This window comes from Stegodyphus dumicola, chromosome 3 (genome assembly GCF_044657685.1).
Source record: "Stegodyphus dumicola isolate Sdum_Otavi_A_Nest chromosome 3, ASM4465768v1".
NCBI classification, from domain to species: domain Eukaryota; kingdom Metazoa; phylum Arthropoda; class Arachnida; order Araneae; family Eresidae; genus Stegodyphus; species Stegodyphus dumicola.
The window spans coordinates 110,211,438-110,232,537 of NC_140770.1; the positions used below are offsets into that span (position 1 = coordinate 110,211,438).

General features: G+C 30.8%; 1 protein-coding gene and 1 long non-coding RNA gene across 10 annotated transcripts in view; one reads left to right on the top strand and one right to left on the bottom strand.

Annotated features, from left to right (window-relative positions):
• The window catches only part of LOC118194668 (FERM, ARHGEF and pleckstrin domain-containing protein 1-like), a 172,533-nt gene that overhangs the window by 122,263 nt on the left and 29,170 nt on the right, over positions 1-21,100 (top strand). For 8 of the 9 annotated variants that reach the window (XR_015040244.1, XM_085813171.1, XM_085813172.1 and 5 more), the window contains 6 exons: positions 486-536; positions 5,830-5,888; positions 6,234-6,305; positions 6,406-6,474; positions 12,075-12,509; positions 17,421-17,528. Coding sequence is in view for 8 of the 9 variants with exons in the window: in XM_085813171.1 (XP_085669297.1) it covers positions 486-536; positions 5,830-5,888; positions 6,234-6,305; positions 6,406-6,474; positions 12,075-12,509; positions 17,421-17,528 (794 nt within the window). In the remaining variant the exon portion in view is untranslated. Of the gene's footprint in view, positions 1-485; positions 537-5,829; positions 5,889-6,233; positions 6,306-6,405; positions 6,475-12,074; positions 12,510-15,986; positions 16,129-17,420; positions 17,529-21,100 lie in introns of those variants that run through there. The other variant, XM_085813174.1, reaches the window with a different exon arrangement.
• Positions 1-21,100, bottom strand: part of LOC146998063 (uncharacterized) — a 101,000-nt gene that overhangs the window by 26,239 nt on the left and 53,661 nt on the right. The gene's annotated exons all lie outside the window — the stretch shown is intronic.

Genomic DNA, 21,100 nt, shown 5'->3' on the forward strand with positions numbered 1-21,100 from the left:
GCTAAAATTAATTAATATAGCTAAGCATTAGTATTTTTCAACCTTTCCATGGTTTATTCTTTTGGTTTGTATATCTCATACTGGGATATTTCTGTTTTTATTTCTCTATAATTTTTTTGAAGAAGTATATTTTGTTGCACAGTACAAAATTATGTTCATAAATATAATTTTGTTTGGCACCTTAGGAATATGTTAAATCTTGAGACTAAATATTTTCTCAAAAACCCTTGCAGTATTTTTACTAAATTACATTTAAGCAATACTATTTAATAATTTCTTAGCATATGCATGCATTTATAATTTTCTGAGGTAAATTATTAAAACAATTCTTATAAAAATGTGTTTTATAATTTCTTTCTAAAGTTGTTTCTGCATAAAATATGTTAAATTAATGTTATCAAAATATGTTATCTGTCATAAATAAATCATGTTTCTGTTTTAATTTTGTTATTTAGTTTTTGATTTCATTCATCATTTATTTGTAGGTTTATTAAGCTGCTATGATATGCATCACATAGATTATGCTAATTGTATAGGTAAAAAGATTTGAATTTTTTATTATTTTATTTTATGTTAAATTTGAGATTAATAATAAATGAAACAGTACTGATATTTTGATTCACATCAGTTTGTGTTATATGTGAAAAACTGTTGTTTTATAAATTCCTTTTGCATTTCAGTTTAGGATGATTTAAGAATCTAAAAAAAGGTTTTTAATTTTGTAAAATTGAGTTGCCCATCCTGAAAATTGGTTGTAATATTTTTTGTGATTCTCCTATTTCGTTTGTAAAATTATATTTATGCTTCTTAAATATATGATAATTTCATTGTTAAAAAATTTGTTTATTTAATTGCATGTCTGAATGGATGAAAATTTCATGCATTCTTATTATGTTTGCATATCATGTTAAAATATAGTTTACTTAGTTAATAAGATTTCCAAAATGGCTAATATTTTTAGCACAGGTTTTAAATTTTAATTTCATATTCCTCTTTTACTTCATTTAATATAGCAGTATATTTAATTTGTAGTATATTAAAACACAACTGTATAGTCTCACCATCTGTCCCTGAAATTCATCTTTAAAATAAAAAATGCAGTGTACTGTCTCTTAAATGTATATTATTGGAATATTAAATTACAGTATCAAATTATTAAGCATCACTATTAAATTATTTATATTTTTTAATAATAAAGAATTAGCAGCATAGGGATATTTTTCCACCAGAAAGAGGTCATGCCATTTTATACAATAAGTGTGCTTTCATATTTTTCTGCAATTTTATACCATTAACCGTAGCATTATTACTATAGCATAAATACTATTGCATTTATCAGTATCAGGAATGTAGAACACAGATTTTAAGATCTTGGTCTGTATTACACTTTTTTTATGAACCAAGGAACATCGGTTATTTCTCCAAAAGCTTTATTTTAAATTATCTGGCTGTTGTGAAGATTGGTTTTCTTTGCATCCTTATGTTAATGATGTATGTAATAATGGAGGTCTTAAAATTATTTAACAGAAGATTATCTTGTTTTTTAGTGCAGATTTGCTTCTTCTTTCTAATAGCAGCACACAGTTGGAAATTCTGAAGTTGAATTGTTAAGTAAATTTCTCAAAACTCTGCCTAAAAGTGTGTTTGCTATGTAAAGTTATGCTAAGAAAGGATGTTTCATTTTCTTCTTCAAATAGCATTGGGCTGACTGAATTTATTTATTTATTTTTCTGGTTATACACTCCTTAAAATATTTTGCAGATGTTGATTTCTAGGTATTTACACCAATTTTCCCATTGGTTTTTGACAATGTTTATATTATCACTTAAGAATTGCTGTTTCATCAGAAAGTAAGCAGAATTTTTTTGTTGTGAAGACTATCTGAACAGTTAATTAGTAACTGTGAAGACCAGGCTAAATAAAATAATGCTCTCTTTTTTTTTTTTTTTTTTTTTTTTTCCTGATGGAATAACCATTAAATTGTTTATCGAAAGAAAAAAAATGTAATTAATTTAATGATGAACTTTCAAAAGTTAAATTTGATTGATTTATAAAATGAAATTTGATCCCATGCTGTTTTGAAAGCTTTGGCAATAACTAAAAGTGCTTCTGTTAGAACTTTACAATAGAAGATCAGAGTATGGAACCAGAGGTTGTGTAGATTATATATATATACATATATTATATCTATAGAGAGAGAGAAAAAAACAAGAAGCGTATAAAAATAATTTGTTTTAAAGCTTGAAAATGTTCTAAATCTCCTCTCGTGTAGACTTTGCAGATTGTGCAAAGTCATTATTTCTTGATGATTTCTACAGCAGCCAGGCATGCACTCCCTTTTTTTGGAAGTATTTTTTACATTATTGTTACAGTATTCTCAGGATTGTAATTTTTTTTTGTCCTAGATTTAAAACACTGTCAACTATTTTATCTGTCATTTGATGTAGAAGTTCTTTATTTGAACTTATCATCCCATTCATAATGTTTTTTTTTTTTTTTTTTTCCTTGAAACTGATGGGATGGTGCTGTTGCTGTGTTTATTTATCTTGTGATACTATGTTTAGATAGAAAAGGTTGCCATTTTCCCTAACCCTTTTAAAATTGTTGATGCTCTTAGGCAACAGATGGTGTCAGTGCTTAGTGGTGATCTGCTGAGTGTAAGGACAGAACCTATTATCTTAGGAGCATTAAAGCCTTGACCAATTGAGTTAAAAACATGCTCCTAATTGAATAATATTCAATTATAGTTAAAATCAGTTAAATCTGTGCATTATTACTTGATCCATAAAATGACTTAATCATTGCTATGCCATGATATTGTCAAAAGGAAAGCTATTATATCTGAATGGTCCATTAGTAGCAAATCTTCACAGGTATAATCAATCACAGGTAATCTAACACTGTTATACCTCTTTAATAAATGGATTCATATAACTTATGATATATTCCTTTGTAATACACAACCAGTAATTGTTTTCATAAATCATAGATAATTTTTTATGATGTTTTATGTTTAGTATGTGAATGTGTTCTGCAGAATAGAACTATGATTTTCTCTTTTCATTCTTTCATTCCTGATTATGTATATCTTTGCTGATCACATGTGTCTTTCTGATCAGGTATTTCTATCAGAGGCTAGTTTCGTCCGTAATCTTTATTTAAGTTCCCACCACTCACTTGCATATATGCTCTATATTTAATTTTGATCACTCACTAGCATTGAAATTTTCTGTATAAATTCTTCTATAGTTTCTTCAACAAGTGAGAAACTTCTATTTCATTTTTATGAGGTTATATGCTGTGCCATTCTTTAAACTTTTACAGAGCAAAAACCAGAACAAAAATCACGAAGTTGTTTCTTAAATCTGCATATAACTTCTGCTTTTACTCTAAGAAATGATTTTGAAATAGGTACACCATCACATGATTGTTACTTCATACTTACTGTTAACTAGTTATAAAAGCCAATATCCAATATTTTTCTCTGATGCAAGGATTTGTGGAAACATTTACCATTGTTTTTATATACCTCATAAACTTTATATATACAGTAGAAGTTCAGAAATCCACAAAGCTTGGGACCAGAGGTTGTGCGGATTTTAGGATTTTGCAGATTTCAAGACAGAAAAAATAAATCTTAATATTCAGACTAAAAGTGCAAAATAAATAAGGCATATCAGATACATTTAATTAAATTATTATATACATTATTTCAATAACTTATTATATCTATTAAATTATTATTAGATATATAAATTGATTATATTATTCATTGTATTATATATACACATAACATCGAAGTTTGCCGATTTCGCGTCATGCAGAGATTTCCGGTTTCGGATTCCGGTGTTAGAATCACTGTTGCTGTAAAATTTCAACAGCTTTTCTTTATTTTTCCGTATATCATATACAATCGTATTGCGATTCCATATAATTCTGCTATAAAATGCACCTGTCTCCATCTTTGCACTTTTTGCATTACCATCAATGCAACGTGTTTACGGTTTTCAACATTACAAGCTTTGAAAAGTTTTGGTTTTAACATTTTCTAAATTATTTGTAGCATTTATAGGATCATTTGAAATTTATTACTTATGAATTTCAATTTTCAGTCTTTGTGAAAAATTAGTTCTAAATTTCTTACTCTATGTCTTCACTGATATTTTTTCAGCAGCTTAATGCACAAAAATACTAGGCATATTTATATTTTGTTGTTAAAAAAATTGTTCTGTAATTATATATATATTCCTTTTTTTATTTCTTATAAGAAAATTGTGAGTTCCTTTAGAATGTATCATTCTGATGTGATAAATATATACTATTCTTATTTCTAATTATTTTAAGAATTAATTTAACTAGCATAGTCTTGCTGAATTAAAAAAAAAAAAAATGTTTTATCACAGAATCAGGGAATGTTCTGTTTTGAGTAGCTAAGTTTCTATACTTCAGCACTTCCCACCCCTCTTTTTTATCAGCAGCATAAATGTGACTTCTTTGATTGATTCCCCCCCCCATTGTGATATCATTTGCTATTTATTTCATCATTTTATACTGAAAACTCTGTAGTTTTCCAGCTGTGAATTTCACTATATTGCACAAAGAGAGGCAGTTTAGATCAGTGGATTTTCAGTGCTCTGCTGTTTGTCCTTCATCATTGGTATCTGTTATTCTTAACAACTGGTAGACAATTTTTTTTTTTTTTTTTTTTTCCTTCTTACTTTGAAAACTGAGTTGTTTAGGAGGCAGAATAATATGCAGTAAAATGTGTTTAAAACTATATTTAAAAATAAATTTTCATCAATTCAAACTAATTTGCTTCTGTTCTAAGTAAGTAGGCTGTTTTGTTTTTCACGAAAGGAATTATGATTGCATTGTTGGGGGATGAAAATTTGTAATTGGGTTTCAGAATTAAAATCTTGTTTATGGTTTTTATTTATAGTTTATTTGTAGTTTTGGCAATAAAAATTATGTCTTTAATAATATGTAAGTTTTGGATGCTTTACTATTAACTTGGCCTTGCTATTTTTGGTCTTATTTTTGAATTTACAAAAATTTACAAAATGATCACTAGTGATTATTGTGTTGATATTGGTTTGTTAATTGACTATCCACAGCATATAAGGATTCTATGCTAGTGTAAATTGTACTATTTATACCTTAAAGGCGTGGTGTATTGTACATTTCATGTTACAATGAATTCTGTATAAAATCTGTTTTCTTCTTTGAATTTAGAAATGTTATTTTTAATTCCATGTTGAAACTTGTGTAGTTGTGAAATGATACATAGTGTATAATAAATTTCATAAATAATCATAAAACTGTAAATAATTTACTAGTTCTATTGTGTTTAGAATTTTGGAAATATAATTCAGTTCTGTAAATTTTCAGTAATGTATTGTTTTTGTATCAAATCATGTAAAATCTTGTACATGATTTATGTGTTTAGACTTTTTCCAATACTTAATTTATTTTCTAGCAGTACAATATACATAAATGCATTTTTAAATTCCTTCAGTTTATTTAATTTTTTAACTTGCAGATCACTAAGATTAAAGAGATTTTCACTGCTTGTATTATAATAACTTGGTATGAAACTGAAATAGAGAGAGTAGTTTTTCTATTAAAATTAATTATAGTGAAATTTTTTAGTTTGAAAACTAGTTTATTATAAATTAAAACCATTATAGTTTTTTGCTCATTTTAAGCATAACTTCTAAGTATGTTTACTCATGTTGATTGAATCTCAGTTGCATGTCTTTTTATTAATATTAAAGTAAAAGCATATATATATATATATATATATATATTTTATTTTCATGGTCTAAATAGATGTATTAGAAGCATTAGAGACTGCATGTGCAAATGCTGAGGATCAATTACCATCATTGGTAAGTTCTGTTAAAATTTAAATAAATGAATAAATAAATAAAGTTTGTAAAAATATATAATTTGTACTTTGCATATTTCATGTATATTACAAGTTTTACTGTTGATTTCATAAAAATTAAAATAAAGATTACTTGAGCATTACTTTTTATATTAAGCATTTTTATCTCTCTGTAATGTTATTATAATAATCTTAAAATTAATCTTATAAAAATGATTTTTCTCTTAATTCTAAAATCTTTATGCTAAATAATTATCTTTATGTTTTTCAGTGATTAAATAACAGTATACATTTGCCTTAACTTTTTGAATTATGTATTATTTATTGTCATTATGCGGTGTTTCAGGTCAATTGTACAAAACTTATGGAACTGCAGCGCAGTTTGATTGGGTTCCCTAATTTACTGGACAAAAACAGGGTAAGACTTAGCATAATTGTTGCAATTATTGAAAGAGTATAAACAGTTGTATGGTTCCTTTCTGTACATTTTCATCTTTCGTTTGTATGGTTATTTTTAGGATTTCATGCGAGAAGGTTGTTTGCTTAAATTTTCAAGAAATGGCAGTCATCAGCATATGTTCTTTCTTGTAAGACAGAATTCATTATTTATCAGCTATATTTATTAGCATATATTTTTGATAAGATAAAAATTTAATTTTTATATCTCTTCCATAGTTTTATTTGAATATATTTATTTTTCTTTTGTTGTTATTCAAGTTTAGATTTTACTTGTTTTTTACTACATTATTTTGATCAAAAATGCAAAAGAAACTTTAAAAGGTTATTACTAACATTATATTTGCAGTAAATCGTAAGATGAATTCCTTATGTTTAATTAAAGAAACATTTATTGATTAAAAAGATAGGGTATTAAATGTTTATTTTTTACATTTAATTATTTAATTTAAAAAACTTTGTCTCAGATATTGAAAGCGGTTTCACTTAATTTATATCTGCTTTCTTTATGTATTTTGGATTGATACAGTTAACTGTAGTTTAGTATTATTTTAACAGAATTCTGAGAAATTCTTGAGTGTATTTTTTATTGGCATTGTCATGAAATAGGTATAACTCTAAACAGTATATACGTTAAACACTTTTTTACAAGTTCTAAAAAATATATCTCTATATTAAAGCAATAAGTATGGTTAATAGATGTTTGTCATTTGTCTGGTTGCTGCATATTCTTCTTCCTCCTGATATGGTGCATTCAAAAATCATTTTTTTTGTTTGTTTGTTTGTTTTTATTGTGATTATTTTGGCATTTTCTTTTGTCTCCAGTGTCCTTTTTTTCCAATATTTAGTAAACATTTAATATTTAATATAATCAAATATTAATTGCATTCTCACCCTTATTTCATAAATTAATGAGATGAAAGGTAAATTCTTTTGTTGTCCTTGGTTTTTACTTGCTACTTTTGTTGCCTGAAGCAGTAAAATAAATCCAAATGGCTAAGGAAAAGTTACACCTAGAATAATGTTGAAAAGGAATATCTAGAATTCTAGGCTCTTGAATTTGTCCATAATGTGGTTCTTAGCTTTCATTCATTACCATTTAAAATAGCCATACAAAGTAGCCATATTTGTAAAATATGATTTAGAGAAGGATGCATCAAAAGCACAAGTTCCTCTCAAGTGGTGGGCTCTAGCTGTTTATAGATGTTGACCACTACTAAGATAGATGTTGGCCACTACTAGGAAGTGGTGGTCTCTTTATTATGGTGGACCAATGATGCCTTTTATGAAGGGATGGACAAATTACATTAATGCATTCTTTGGATTCGAACTCAGACCCTTCAGTATGGCAGTTAGAATCTCTAACTGCTTTCCTATCTGGGCGTCACAAGTAAGTGAACCGGCTTTTCTTGAGCTTAAATAATGAAGAAATCTTGCATTGTTTAAATTTTTAATAAGTTTCAGAACTTTCAACTACTATTATGTTTTCTATATTGATATTCTTTACGTTCCTGTGTTAGAATGGCGCTGAAATGGATGACGCAGTTTCGACTTTAAATATCCTTAATAAATTCAATGACTCTTTGTCTATTTAAACCAAACTGAATACATTTAATAATAAAACATTCATACGTAAACATTTAGTAATAATTCAACAGTACAGATAAGCATAAAAAAATAAGAATTACAACCGTTACAGGCCAGCTACGCTTTTAGCGACCGAATTCTACGCACGACAAATCTCAAAAGCGTGTTGCCAACGCAACAAAAAGGTGGAAATTAATTCAATAGGCGTGGAAGTGAACATACTCCCACCCTATCAGGTTTAGTCCTGATACACAGGCAAAGGGGAAAGTTTATTAATTGGTCTTTTGAAGACACCAGTTTTAGTTTTGACTGTAGCTACGTGAACTAAGCCGTTCTTGCCTGGATGGACATCGATGATCCGCCCTATAGGCCACGCTAAAGGTGGAGATCCATCTTCAATGACAAGAACCACCATGTCGACCTTTAAGTTGGGTTTAGTGTGCTGCCACTTGGATCTCTGCTGAAGAGAAGTCAAATATTCCCCTTTCCATTGATTCTAAAATCTGCGACGTAGATTCTGTACAAGTTCCCACCTTGAACTCCTTGTGCGAACAGACTGACGTGTCTCTGGAAAGGAAGTCAACGTATCACCTGTAGTAAAATGAGAAGGGGTTAAAACATTAATAGAGTCAATACCAGAATCGTTCACGTAAGTAAGTGGACATGAATTCAAAATAGCCTCGATCTGGGTAAGTAGCGTTGACAACTCTTCGTAGGTTAAAAGAGTCTCTTTCAATACTCTTCTCAGATGAAATTTCGCTGAGCGAATGCCGGCTTCCCATATTCCTCCGAAGTGGAGCGAAGCAGGCGGTATAAAATGTCATTCAATAGATGACTTAGTTAGTTCTTGGGAAACCGATTCTGTTGCATACAAGGAAGACCAAATCTGATTTAGTTCTTGTAGTTTTCAGCATGCTCCCACAAAATTGGTACCGTTGTCACTGTAAATGTGCTGTGGTGCACCGCGATGGGAAATGAAACATCTAAGTGCCGCGATAAACGAGTCTGCCGTCAGGTCACTGACTGCTTCTATATGCACAGCTTTAGTTGACAAGCAAACAAACAGAGCTATATAGCCTTTTGTTGTTTTAGAACCACGACCCTTATTAAATTTCATGGTAATAGGACAAGCGTAATCCACACCAAATGCGAAAAAAGGTCGTTCCAAAGTCACACAATGTTCAGGTAAGTCACCCATCAATTGCGGATTTGAAGCAGCTTTAAATCGATGACATATTAAGCAGTGGTTGACACAACTGCGTATCAGTCACTTTCCTCCAATTATCCAGTAAGATTGCCTGACGAGGTGTGATAATAAAGAAAAACCAGCATGAAGGTAAGAAATATGAAGTTCTTTCACTAGTAATTCACTAAATTTATGTCGAGAAGGAAGTATGACAGGGTGTTTGATGTTAAATGCTAAAGATGAATTTCGAAGACGTCCTCCCACCCGTAAGAGACCATCTTTATCTACGAATGGATACAGAGAGGTTTATCTTCCTTAATACATTGCAAATCATTTTTGAAATAATGATCCTGAATCCAACAAATAATGAACTTTTCTGCTACTCGTGGATGAGCGGATAGCCAAGACAGAACTACCTTGGAAGCCGTCCATGCATAGATTTCAAAATTAAGCTTGTTTAAAATGTTCAAAAGAGATCGTATTAATCTGTTCAACAAATACGCAGCACAAAGTTCTAATCGCGGAATGGATACTTGCTTTATAGGCGCGACTTTAGTCTTTGATACCAAAAGATTAACCTTAACTGTACCATTGCATTTTTGACGACAGTAAATGGCTGCTGCATAGGCCTGCGAAGATGCATCACAAAATCCTTGTAGTTGGATAACACTGTCCGTTGTAAGCATGACACATCTCAGAATTTCACAATTATTGATTTTATTGAATGTCTCTTGAAATTTAAACCAATTATCTGAGATATGCTGGGGAACAACTGAATCCCAGTCGCCTTTAACTAACCATAGCTTTTAATAGAATATTTTAATCAATACAGTGCAAGGAGATAGGAGACCTAAAGGATTGAAAATGCGAGTAGATTCTGCCAATATGCATCTCTTTGTTATAGATGCGTTGATGTGCAGTGTAGCTTTAAAACTGAATGTATCAGTAGTCGAATTCCAAAAAAGTCCTAAGACTTTCGAACTCGAATTAGGAGATATCTCGAAATCAGAATTCAACGAACAATGTTCATTAAATTCAGTTAAGAATTCTACAGAATTTGAATTCCACTTCCTCAAATCAAAACCACGTGCATGTAAAATTGAAGATATTTTCTTGCAGACAGATACTGCATCATTAACTATATTTGAACCCAACAATAAGTCATCCATATACATATGCTCTTGCAATATACGAGATACATCTGATTCCTCTTTAGAAGCTAAAGCTACCTGCTTCAGACCTTGAGTTGCTAAAAATAAAGCAGAGGAAAGACCACATGTAACTGTTTTCAACATGTACGTGCGCATTTCATCACTAGAAGTGTATTGCCAAAGTATCAATTGATAATTCTGATCTTCAGGGGTTGCCATCACCTGACAATATATCTTCTCCACATCGGCTGTGAAAACAATTTTGGGAAATCGAAAATTAATCAAAATCTCAAAAATATCTCTTTGTAATTTCGGACCTACCCCTAAAAGAGAATTCAATGATATACCGTTTTCAGATTTACAGGATGCATCAAAAACTACTCTTAATTTTGTCGTTGTGCTAGAAGGTTTAATGACCGCATGATGAGGAAGATAAAACTTTTCTGTTAGATAAATCATCATTGATCACAGTCATATGTCCTAACTGTTCCTATTCATGTATAAAATCTTTGTATTGTTTTTCAAATTCCAGATTATCTTTGAATTTTCGTTCCATGGAACGCAACCTAGAAATTGCTGCTGGTTTTGAATCGCCCAACTTCAAATGCGATTTATAAAATGGAAGTTTTACAATAAATCACCCATCTGAATTAACAGCATGAGTGTTTTGAAAATGTGATTCACAAAATTGTTCCTCAGGTGTCAGAAATTCCTTCTTCCCAACATCGACAATATCCTCCATTTCCCAGAAATGCTTAAGTTCGTAATCAATATTTAAATTATCTTCTAGCTTTATGAAGTTTGAATTTGCTGTTTTTGGGCCTTCCATATTATTTCCGACTTTCCCAGCAATCACCCAACCGAAAATTGTATTTTGAGCTACAGGCTCATTTTTCTAACCATATATTTGGCCACATCTTAAAACAGAGAAAAAATAATCAGCTCCTAAAATCAAATCAATTTCTTTGGGTTGAGCAAAATTCGGATCCGCTAATGGAATAGATTTAATGTATTCTATATGCTTTACATTAATGACTTTTTCCGACAATGTCAAAGTTAACCTATCCAAAATGTATGCGTTAACATCAATCATTTCATTATTTACCCTTGATTTAATCATTAAACCACTAATAGAGCACGAGTCTTGGAAGCTGGCATTCCGCCAATTGCACGCAAATGTAAACTTTGATTCGTTCTTTTTAATCCTAATCTTCGACCAGCTCGTTCAGAAATAAACGAACTTTCTCTTCCGGAATCCAGTAATAATTTAATTTCGATAGTTTCGCCACTGGACGAAAATGTGAGTGCGAGAACCGTAGGCAAAATCGCCGAAGTGCAATTTTGAATCGTATTACTGATAACTACCTGACCTTTACCCTCGCATGATTCATTCGTAATTCTCTCTGGAGTGCTTTCGTTTTCATTTGGCGCTGTTAAAAGCTGTACGTTTTTAGCTTTAACATCTTCATGCAACAAACTATTATGCATTTTTCAATTACACAAATTACACTTTAACTGTGAATTACAGTTTTTCATTAGATGTGAATTTAAACATAAAAAACACAATCCTTGTTTTCTCACTAAGGTCTTTCTAGCACTAACATCCAAATTCTTAACTTTAACGCATTTATATAAAGCATGAAGTCCGCTACATTTCGAACATTTTTAGACCAAATTTAGGAAAAAAAGTGCGTCTTATATGCCGTCAAATACGGTAATCATTTATAAAATATGGAATGAATAATTTTCCCTCATTATAAACTTGTAAATACTGATAGTCATAATTTTTCCTTTCTTCCTCAAATAGTTTTCTGATATCCTACTGTATACTACACGAGTTCATAATGGACAGTTGAGATTCAAAGTGCAAGGCCAACTCTCCACATCTGGTCTCAAAGTTGAAAAGACCGAGCCAAAATTTGGGGTCAGTTATTGTTTGGCATTATGCAATGCTGAAAAACACCTGGTTATAGCAGCCTCATCTGAAAGAGAGTATACAAAGTGGCTTGGGGATTTGCAGAAAGTGGTTGAGAATGCTAAAAATCATCAGAATGGCATCCATAATTCATCTAGTCAGACATACAAAGCTCTAGAAGAAAAATATGAATCTAGTGATGATGCAGATGACTATTCAGTACAGAAAAGTGAGAAGTCAATTACTCATCATATTAACACCTCCATCCATGTTTGCTGGCATCGGAATATTAGTATAAGTTCGCTTGATTTGCAGCTTTCTATAAAAGTGAGTATTTGATTTATATGTGTATGTGTGTGTGTGTGTATATATATATATATATATATATATATACAGTCAAAAGTCGTTAATTCGGACACCCATAATCCGGACCTCAAAGCTACAAACCTTCTGTGCATACGTCGCGTTGACGCATGTGCGTAAGACCTTTACGGCTGCGAATATGCGTGTGCATGCGCAAAGTACGTTTATGAATGCGCATTTAATGTATAACAAATGATATAAGCTAAGCTAAAATTATCTAATTCAGTTAATGTTGCAGATTGCATTGTTCCTTAATCTTCGAATTGGATTCGGCTTTTTTTTTTTTTTTTTTGCAGACTGTTAAAGCAATTTTATAAAAGTAAGCTTGAACTTTCGATTATGTCAAATAGAATTTCTGATATATATTTACTAATATGTAAAGGATCTACAAAGCGAAAGTATGTTTCGAAGTCCATTAAACAAAAAGTGGAATTGCTGCAAAAAAATGGATAAAGGCATATTCTTTGTTTATCTAAACTTTAACATTTGTTTATCTAAACTTTGTTTATCTTTAACGCCCTGGCGCGCAATGAATTGGAAGTTGATCTGTCAGCACTATCCTTATCTCCAGGTCAGATTTTTTTTTTTTTTTTTAATTTCTTACTAATTGTAGTATTTCATCTCGATGTCCTCCGTCATTGATATGATTTAAATCAAAGTCCTCATCATTATAATTCACTTCCGATAGCGAAGAAAGTGACAGAGGTTATTGAAAACGAAAAAATTTCGATTGACAAATTAGTCGGTATTCTCGACACAGCAATTATAGGACTTGAACAGCGGAACTTTGTAACTGAACAAGAAATTATGTGTGTTTATAGAATTAAAGAGAATGTATTATCACATAAAAAATGAAGCAACTTATACAACTTACATTGAAAGAAATGTTTAATAAAATAAACAAATAAGTATTAAGCTCTTTTTTTTTTTTTTTTTTTTTTTTTTTGTAAATTTTGATACCCTTTATATCATAATTGTTCTTTATTTCATAAATTACGGTTTCATATTTTTAATTTTATAATTTCTGCATGCCATCTTACCAGATTTAAACTGATGATCTATAATCCGGAATCGCCGAAGTCCCGACGAGTCCGGATTAACGACTTTTGACTGTATATATGTGTGTGTGTATGTGTAGGAAAGACATTGTGAATAAGCATATAATCACCACTACAACTCATCACATTATTGCTAAACTAGATTTTATTTATATAAATTAGAATGAAAAGAAAAGTAAAAATAACAATCGTTACACCCTCATATGTCTGCACTCACCATCGTTAACCTCTCATCTCTGCGCACTCATTTAGATGGTGCTGTAGCATTATCTGAGTTACAGTCACAGTTCTATATATATATAAAAGAAAAGTAGAACTATTTAGGAAACGTGCACCTAAGCCGTAATGATTTAATTAGACATAATAATCAAATAAATAAAATGTAAATACTTCTATCAAAAATGTCATTTACTGTAATTCTTATAAAAATGCCAATTATTTGATTATTATATATACATACACTGAAGAGCCATTACATTATGACCACCCTGTTAATAACATGTAGGACCACCTCAAAACTGCCAACAATCAGCGTGGCATTAAAGGTACTAATGCGCAATCAGAGGTACAGTCAAATACCGAAAATCCGCCGACCTAAAATCCGCATTGCCTCTCAAAATATAAACATTCAGTTTATAAGTTCCAGAAACCGCAACAGGAAGCACGAAATATCAAAGAAAAAATAGTTACCGAATAATAACGTCATAATTACCAAATAATAATGAATCATAATGGAAATACCAAATTATTGACATCATGATCATCAAGTTTTTTCCCCTCTAATCTGCATCAAGGTAAGAAAGCAGACGATTCACTCAACTCTTCTTTCAAGTTCACGATTCACGCTGTTGTATTTTCTGAGCTTTGTTATTTCACGAGATTATTTAGTGCTGCCTTTTTCGTTATCCAGATATTTTGTGGATAAATTAAGAATATTTTAAATTTCAGCCCTTTTTAATACAATTACAGATAAGAAATGCACTCATGATTTTACTGCTTGCAACGCTGAAAACCGTAAACACGTTGCGTTGACGGTAATGCAAAAAGTGCTAATTCTGAAAAAGGTGGTGACAGGTGCATTTTATAGCAGAAACGTATGGAATCGCAATACGATTGTGTATGATATATGGAAAAATAAAGAAAAGCTGTTGAAGTTTTACAGCAACAGTGATTCTAACACCGGAAACCGAAACCGGAAATCTTTGCATGAAGCGAAATCAGCAAACCTCAATGCTGTGTATATATAATACAATGAATAATATAATCAATTTACATATGTAATAATAATTTAATGCATATAATAAGTTATTGCAATAATATATGTAATAATTTAATTAAATGTATCTAATACGCCTTATTTATTTTGCACTTTTAATCTGAATATTATGATTTATCTTTTCTGTCTTGAAATCCGCAAAATCCTAAAATTCGCACAACCTCTGGTCCCAAGCTTTGCGGATTTCTGGACTTCTACTGTATTTGGTACCAAGCACTCACCTACTGGTCCTGGAATTCCTCCATGTTGCGAGGGGGTAGAGTGACAGCGTGAATTTGATTTTCCAGGTGGGACTACAAATACCCCATTGGATGAATGTCAGATGAATTTGGAGGCCAAGACATGACTTGAAAGTCACTGGAATGTTCCTCAAACCACTCCCTGACAATTCGACCTTCATGACATTGTGCATTATCTTATCCCATTCCCCATCGAAATACTGTTGTCATAAATGGGTGAACCTGGTCTGCCAAGATGTTCATGTAGCGCCCAAACCTCAGGGATTGTTTTATGGGGATTATGGATCCTAATCTGCTCCATGAAAACATTGTCCACACCATAATACCCCTGCCACCAGCTTGTCTCTGCCCAACTGTGCATCCGGGAGCTAGGGTTTTGTTTGGAAATTGGTGTATTAGCACACACTTGTTGATGTGATGGACCAGAAAACGTGATTCGTCGGACTATGCAACTTTCTTCCATTCTTCTAATGTCCAGTTCCGATGTTTCTTGACCCATTGTAGACACGACTGGCAGTGGCGTACCGTCAGTGCAGAGACATGCTTCAGCCTCCAGTTGCATAGGAAAGGCAGGCGCAGTGGTTTTTTTCCCGGGCAAGCCCATTGTTTTATAGATGGAGGGTAGTCATAATGTAATGGCTCTTTGGTGTATATCAAAATCACATATCAAATATAGAATATATTTGTGATTAACAGTTTACTTATTTTGTGTTAAGCTAAATTATCATATTCATTATTTATATATATTTTATATATATGCAAGTTAAAAAAATATGTAAATCAAAATTATAATTTAAACAGTAAAACTCTAATTCTCCCTCTCTGTTTTAAAAATCGTAATAACTTCTCTCGATTGCATCATTTCTAGATCATTCAATTTTGCATGGCCTGCGCAGCGCTGATGATGTAATAATTGGGAACTGAAACTTTTATCTCAAACCAAAGCCTTTCTGTTCGTGTACTTACATATTGGACAACTACGCACCTCAGCTTCGCTCTCTACCCTTCTAGGATGTAATTTCTCTGTGCTCGCTTTCGTAAAAATATCAAAAATGTAATTGTTCGTGAATAGGCATGACTAGAGTGCCAAGAGAATTGTAGCCACAAACGTCAACTGAAAAATAAAAATGGAATCAAAACTGCTTTGACTGCTAAGTTTCTCATATTTCTCATTTTGGTTTATTTTGGTCATATTTCTCGTTTTGTAATGGTTTATTTTGCTAACCATTTTGAGCTTTGCCCCCTCCTTCTGGTTTTATTTATTTGAAAATAATCATCTTTTTTTTGTGTTTCCAATGTTTTATACACAAACATCAACTATCTGAAAAAGATTCATTTGTAATATATAACTGATTGTACTATCCAGAATTGTGTTGGCAAACTTTTAACACTTAATGCTGATATCAAAATTGTGCCTTCCAAATACTGTTTTAGCATTTTGCATTTAATATTTAATGCATCATGTTTTAATTCTGTATCTCCTTTCATATGTGACCTATGACCCTATCCTCGTCACAACTGTGCCACATTCTCTTTATTTCTAATCAGATAGATTAGACAGCTAATCTGAGTTTGAAAAAGTGATGGATGCAAAATAGATCGCAAAAGTTTATATATATATATATATATATTAAATCTAAAAATATTCTCAAATTTTAGCCATCAACCTTTAAGAATTTCTCTCTGTAAATAACTAGTATTCCTCAACTCTACTAAGATAGTTAGCTAGATTATTGCTCCATCTGTGAAATTAACTATGTAAACAGAAAGAAATGTTAACAATCTTTCTATTTAAAATTTGTGCTTACAATTTAAACCTTCACAGCTTTCAGGATGTCAGTAACAGGTGTAGGTAAAAGCTAGGCCAGCATCTTTGTGGTATCATAAGTGATGAAGCTGTTGCTGTACCTAGCTAACTGTTAAGCTTTGCTTCAGTTTGAAATTCCAAAAGAAAACACCCCATGATTTGGTTTGATGGGTCTCCCATCCCTCTCCCTGTACCGTCAATCTCTCAAAAGGATTTCAGCTAGCCATATATTCTGAGTGTCTCCTTGCCATGCAGACACTGTATACTTACAAAGGTCTATGTCTTTTCTGGGATTCAAACCTGGGCTCTTCAATTCTGTGTGCATTCAGTCCAATAGAAACCTGCATGCACATAACAATATCAGTTAATTTGCATTCAATTTTACTAAAAGGTTCACCTGGGAGGTTTCAATTATAACGATTAATGTATGTGCCTTATTATAAATAAGTATGCATTAATAATACTAATAAATGTATTTACACTGTTCTTTTTCAGCACAGTCTTAGTGGTTATCTGCTGCGAAAGTTCAAAAATAATAGTGGATGGCAGAAATTGTGGGTCGTTCTTGCAAACCTGTGTTTATTTTTATATAATACATATTTGGTAAGGTCTACTTCTGATTTATGTTTGTTATTGATTTTGATTACCAGATTTATGAAACTGATCAATATAATTATTAACTTTCTATGTTAATAGCTTAATGCAGATTGCAAAATCAAAAGTATGCTATGATAAATATAGTATTTCATCTAAAAAGTTCAAAAAATGAATATTAAAATTTTATTATTGGAATAACTGTTGTAGTAAATTATGTTATCTAATAATTCTGTTTGAATCATGTATGATGCAATGAATTTTAAATAACAAATAATAGATTTAAAATATTTCTTTAATAAAAGTTTGTAACCTAAATAAATAATTATTTTACCTGTTTTCCCATTAAGAAATTGAATCATAATCTGCATTAAATGACTACACCAGAGATAAAAATTTTAACTTTTGTAAAATCTTTAAAACTGTGAAATTTAAAAAATCAATGTGCAAAAATAGAAAATTGTTACAGTATTACTGAAACTATAAGTTATCTGAAAACTGAACCTCAGTACTTTTTGCTGTGAAATTTGTCCTGTAAATCAGAATATGTGAGAACAGAGACATTCAAAAAGTCTCTGAGAATAAATCAATGCTTACAAAATTCCATATATATGATAAAAGGGGGGTTCTTCAGAAATATTTCCAGTTTTCTGTGGACTGTTTCAAGCACTTTAGAGAATTTTCTGCAAAGCTTGTATAGAAATTGAGCAAAATTTAGCAGGAAACCCACTTTGAATTCTCAGAACACAAGTGAATGTCTAGTTATCTGTGTATATTTATGTTATAATGAAGAAATGTTGTGTTATAAGCATCAAATGTTATGGTATTATCCAAAATTAATTAATGATGCAAGATTACTGTTTGTTCCCAGTCAGCATGTGATCTTAAAAAATAAAAATACATTGCATTGTGTAGTATTCAATAACCCAATTTTAAAAGTATGATAAATATTATCTTTTAATCTATTACTATCAAATCAGAATAAAAATTGTACTTACTCTATATAATTTTATACTGCTTACAAGACAAACATCAGACAATAAGACCACTTTCACATGTGATTGTTTTAGGAGATTATAAAAATTCTGTTGTCATTCCCTTCTTTCCATCAAATTAGCTATAAAGTTGCACATATTTTGCAGAAATTTAACTTTCGGGTTGTTTATTCTCCCATCAATAAAATTCCGAGTTCCATACTCAAGGACCCCATTCCGGATATGAATTCTTGGGGTATTTATAGGATTCCTTGCCAGTGTGGTTTAATTTACATTGGCCAAACTAAGAGAGCCTTAAAATTTCACATCAAGGAACATGAGGCATAATTTAGAAAAAAGGAAACACAGAAGTCTTCTGTTGCTCAACATTGTTGGTCCAAAAATCACACTTTCAATTTTTCTGCTGCCAAAATTATTCAAAAAACATCTTCTATTGGAGAACTGGATTTTCTAGAGGCATTTCACATTCAGAAAAATCTTTCTGTTCTTGTTAACGATCTTAATTACAATCCATCTTTGCCTTTGGCCTTTAAAGAAATTATGTTTTAGTTCTAGTTTCACCAACAGATGGTGCCACTTGCTTATTCTTGTCCAGGCTTTCTTATCTTATCTAATCATTATTTCCTATCTTGTTCATTTGCAGTTTTGCAGCTGAGGATGGTGGTTCGGTAAAACCATCAAAACTAGTCCTGTGAAAATCTTGAAAATTAATGCTGACTTTTGTTGTTTGACTTATGAATTATGTGATTACTTTATTTCTTTTTTTTATGAGGTACTAAATTCATTTTCCTGATAATGAGATGTATTTCGAAAGTGACAACACAGATTGCACCATCATTTTTACAGTCCTTGAGAGTTCTGTTCATAGCCAACTGATACATATTCATAAGACACATGTATGTTCATAAAAATGTGTTAAATATACTTTTGACGAAATACTGAACACAGAAAACTCAGTGCTGCTGATTTTTTTCTTGATAGGTTGTTTTGTAAATATAAAGTAACTGCATTAAATTACATCTACTTTATTCTTTAGATGACAGCGCCATGACATGTGCACACAATAGCAGAACAAATCGTTAATCAAAAAACATCGTTCTTTGGTAAGTGAAGATACTTGCTTTGAAATGAAGTTAATCGAAACATTTTCTGTTGTTTTGAGCTCTATGAAGCCTCCTTCCCTTGCAGAATGCTATCAAAAAACAGCAGCGAAAAGTCTTCAGTGAGAATTTATGTACATGTGCTGAGTGAATTCAATGAAGATTAATTAATTAAAATTCATGTTTGAACGCTTGCTTTCATAATTTAAAAATGTGAGATATTACACAGCAGCAGGTAGTAGAATTAATTTCTAATTTCCACCTATTAACTTAGTAAGAAATGCTTAGTTTTTTTTTTTTTTTTTTTTTTTTCCCCCTTCTCTCTTTGAGTTGTAAACTGAGAGAAGATAGTTATTATTTTCTGTTTTTCTGCTGTGAAGTTAAACAAATTGCATACGTGTAGATTTTATCCAAAATTTACAGTTTTTCATTGATTTTCTGTTGTGTGATCACTTACAAAGTTCATACAGATAAGATGCTTATATTACTACTACCAAAAATCGTTCAAATGTAATTTTATGTGTAAATTTTTGTCTTATATAAAATTGTTATGCTTCTAAATTAACACAAAGCAGGAAGAATGTCACATTTAACTGTATTTCTTCATATTAAAAAAAATCAATAAATCAAAATTTTTATTTATTTATTTTGCTTAACTTTATTTAACCTTTTTGGACTTTTAAATTCAGGTCAGTCTGAGAGTGAATCTTTCTGAATACAAAGAATTTCTCATTTTTTCAGGTATATGTGCTATAAATTCATAGTTATGTGTGTTGATTTTGGTGTGCATGTGTTATTATTAAGCTGTCTCAGCAACAATACAGATCTCTGGCACTAAATATTGCACAAAATCAAAATTAGGAAAGCATTACCATGTAATATTTACAAGCAGTATACATATTTATTTTCAAACTATTAAGTATCTATTCCCTTTTGTTCCCAAAGTGCTAATGCTTTGGATGTATGAATATTTATATGTTCCTGCAGTTACAGTACAGAACTTGCCTTTTAACTCTAATGCAGAAAAATTTATGAAATATTTCCAACTATTAATTTTGTAGTTTTGTATATTGTTATTCTAGAGATGTTTTATAGTATTTTTGTAAAGTTTTATAGGAAAACACTTTTGCAGAATCGTTATCATTTCAGTTCTAAAGAAATTTCTGTAGAGGCTATAGAAATTTAGGCCATGTGAATTTTTTCATAAGGGAGCGAACGCTGACTGAAAAATATCTAGCATTCAGTTTGCTGAATCTAGCATTCACTTTTCTTCTGTCGATCTAATATTACTGGTTGATTCATAGAGAATTTTCTTCATCTTCTGTCAAAATCATTTGAAAATAACTTTGTTTTGAGGGGTAATTGACTGGATAGTGTTACTAGGTGGCATTAAGTACTTTTAAATTTAAAAAAAAAAAATTGATGATTTTCTTATTTTGTGTTCAAAATTTTAATAATAAAAATTTTAATTTTTAAATATAAGTTT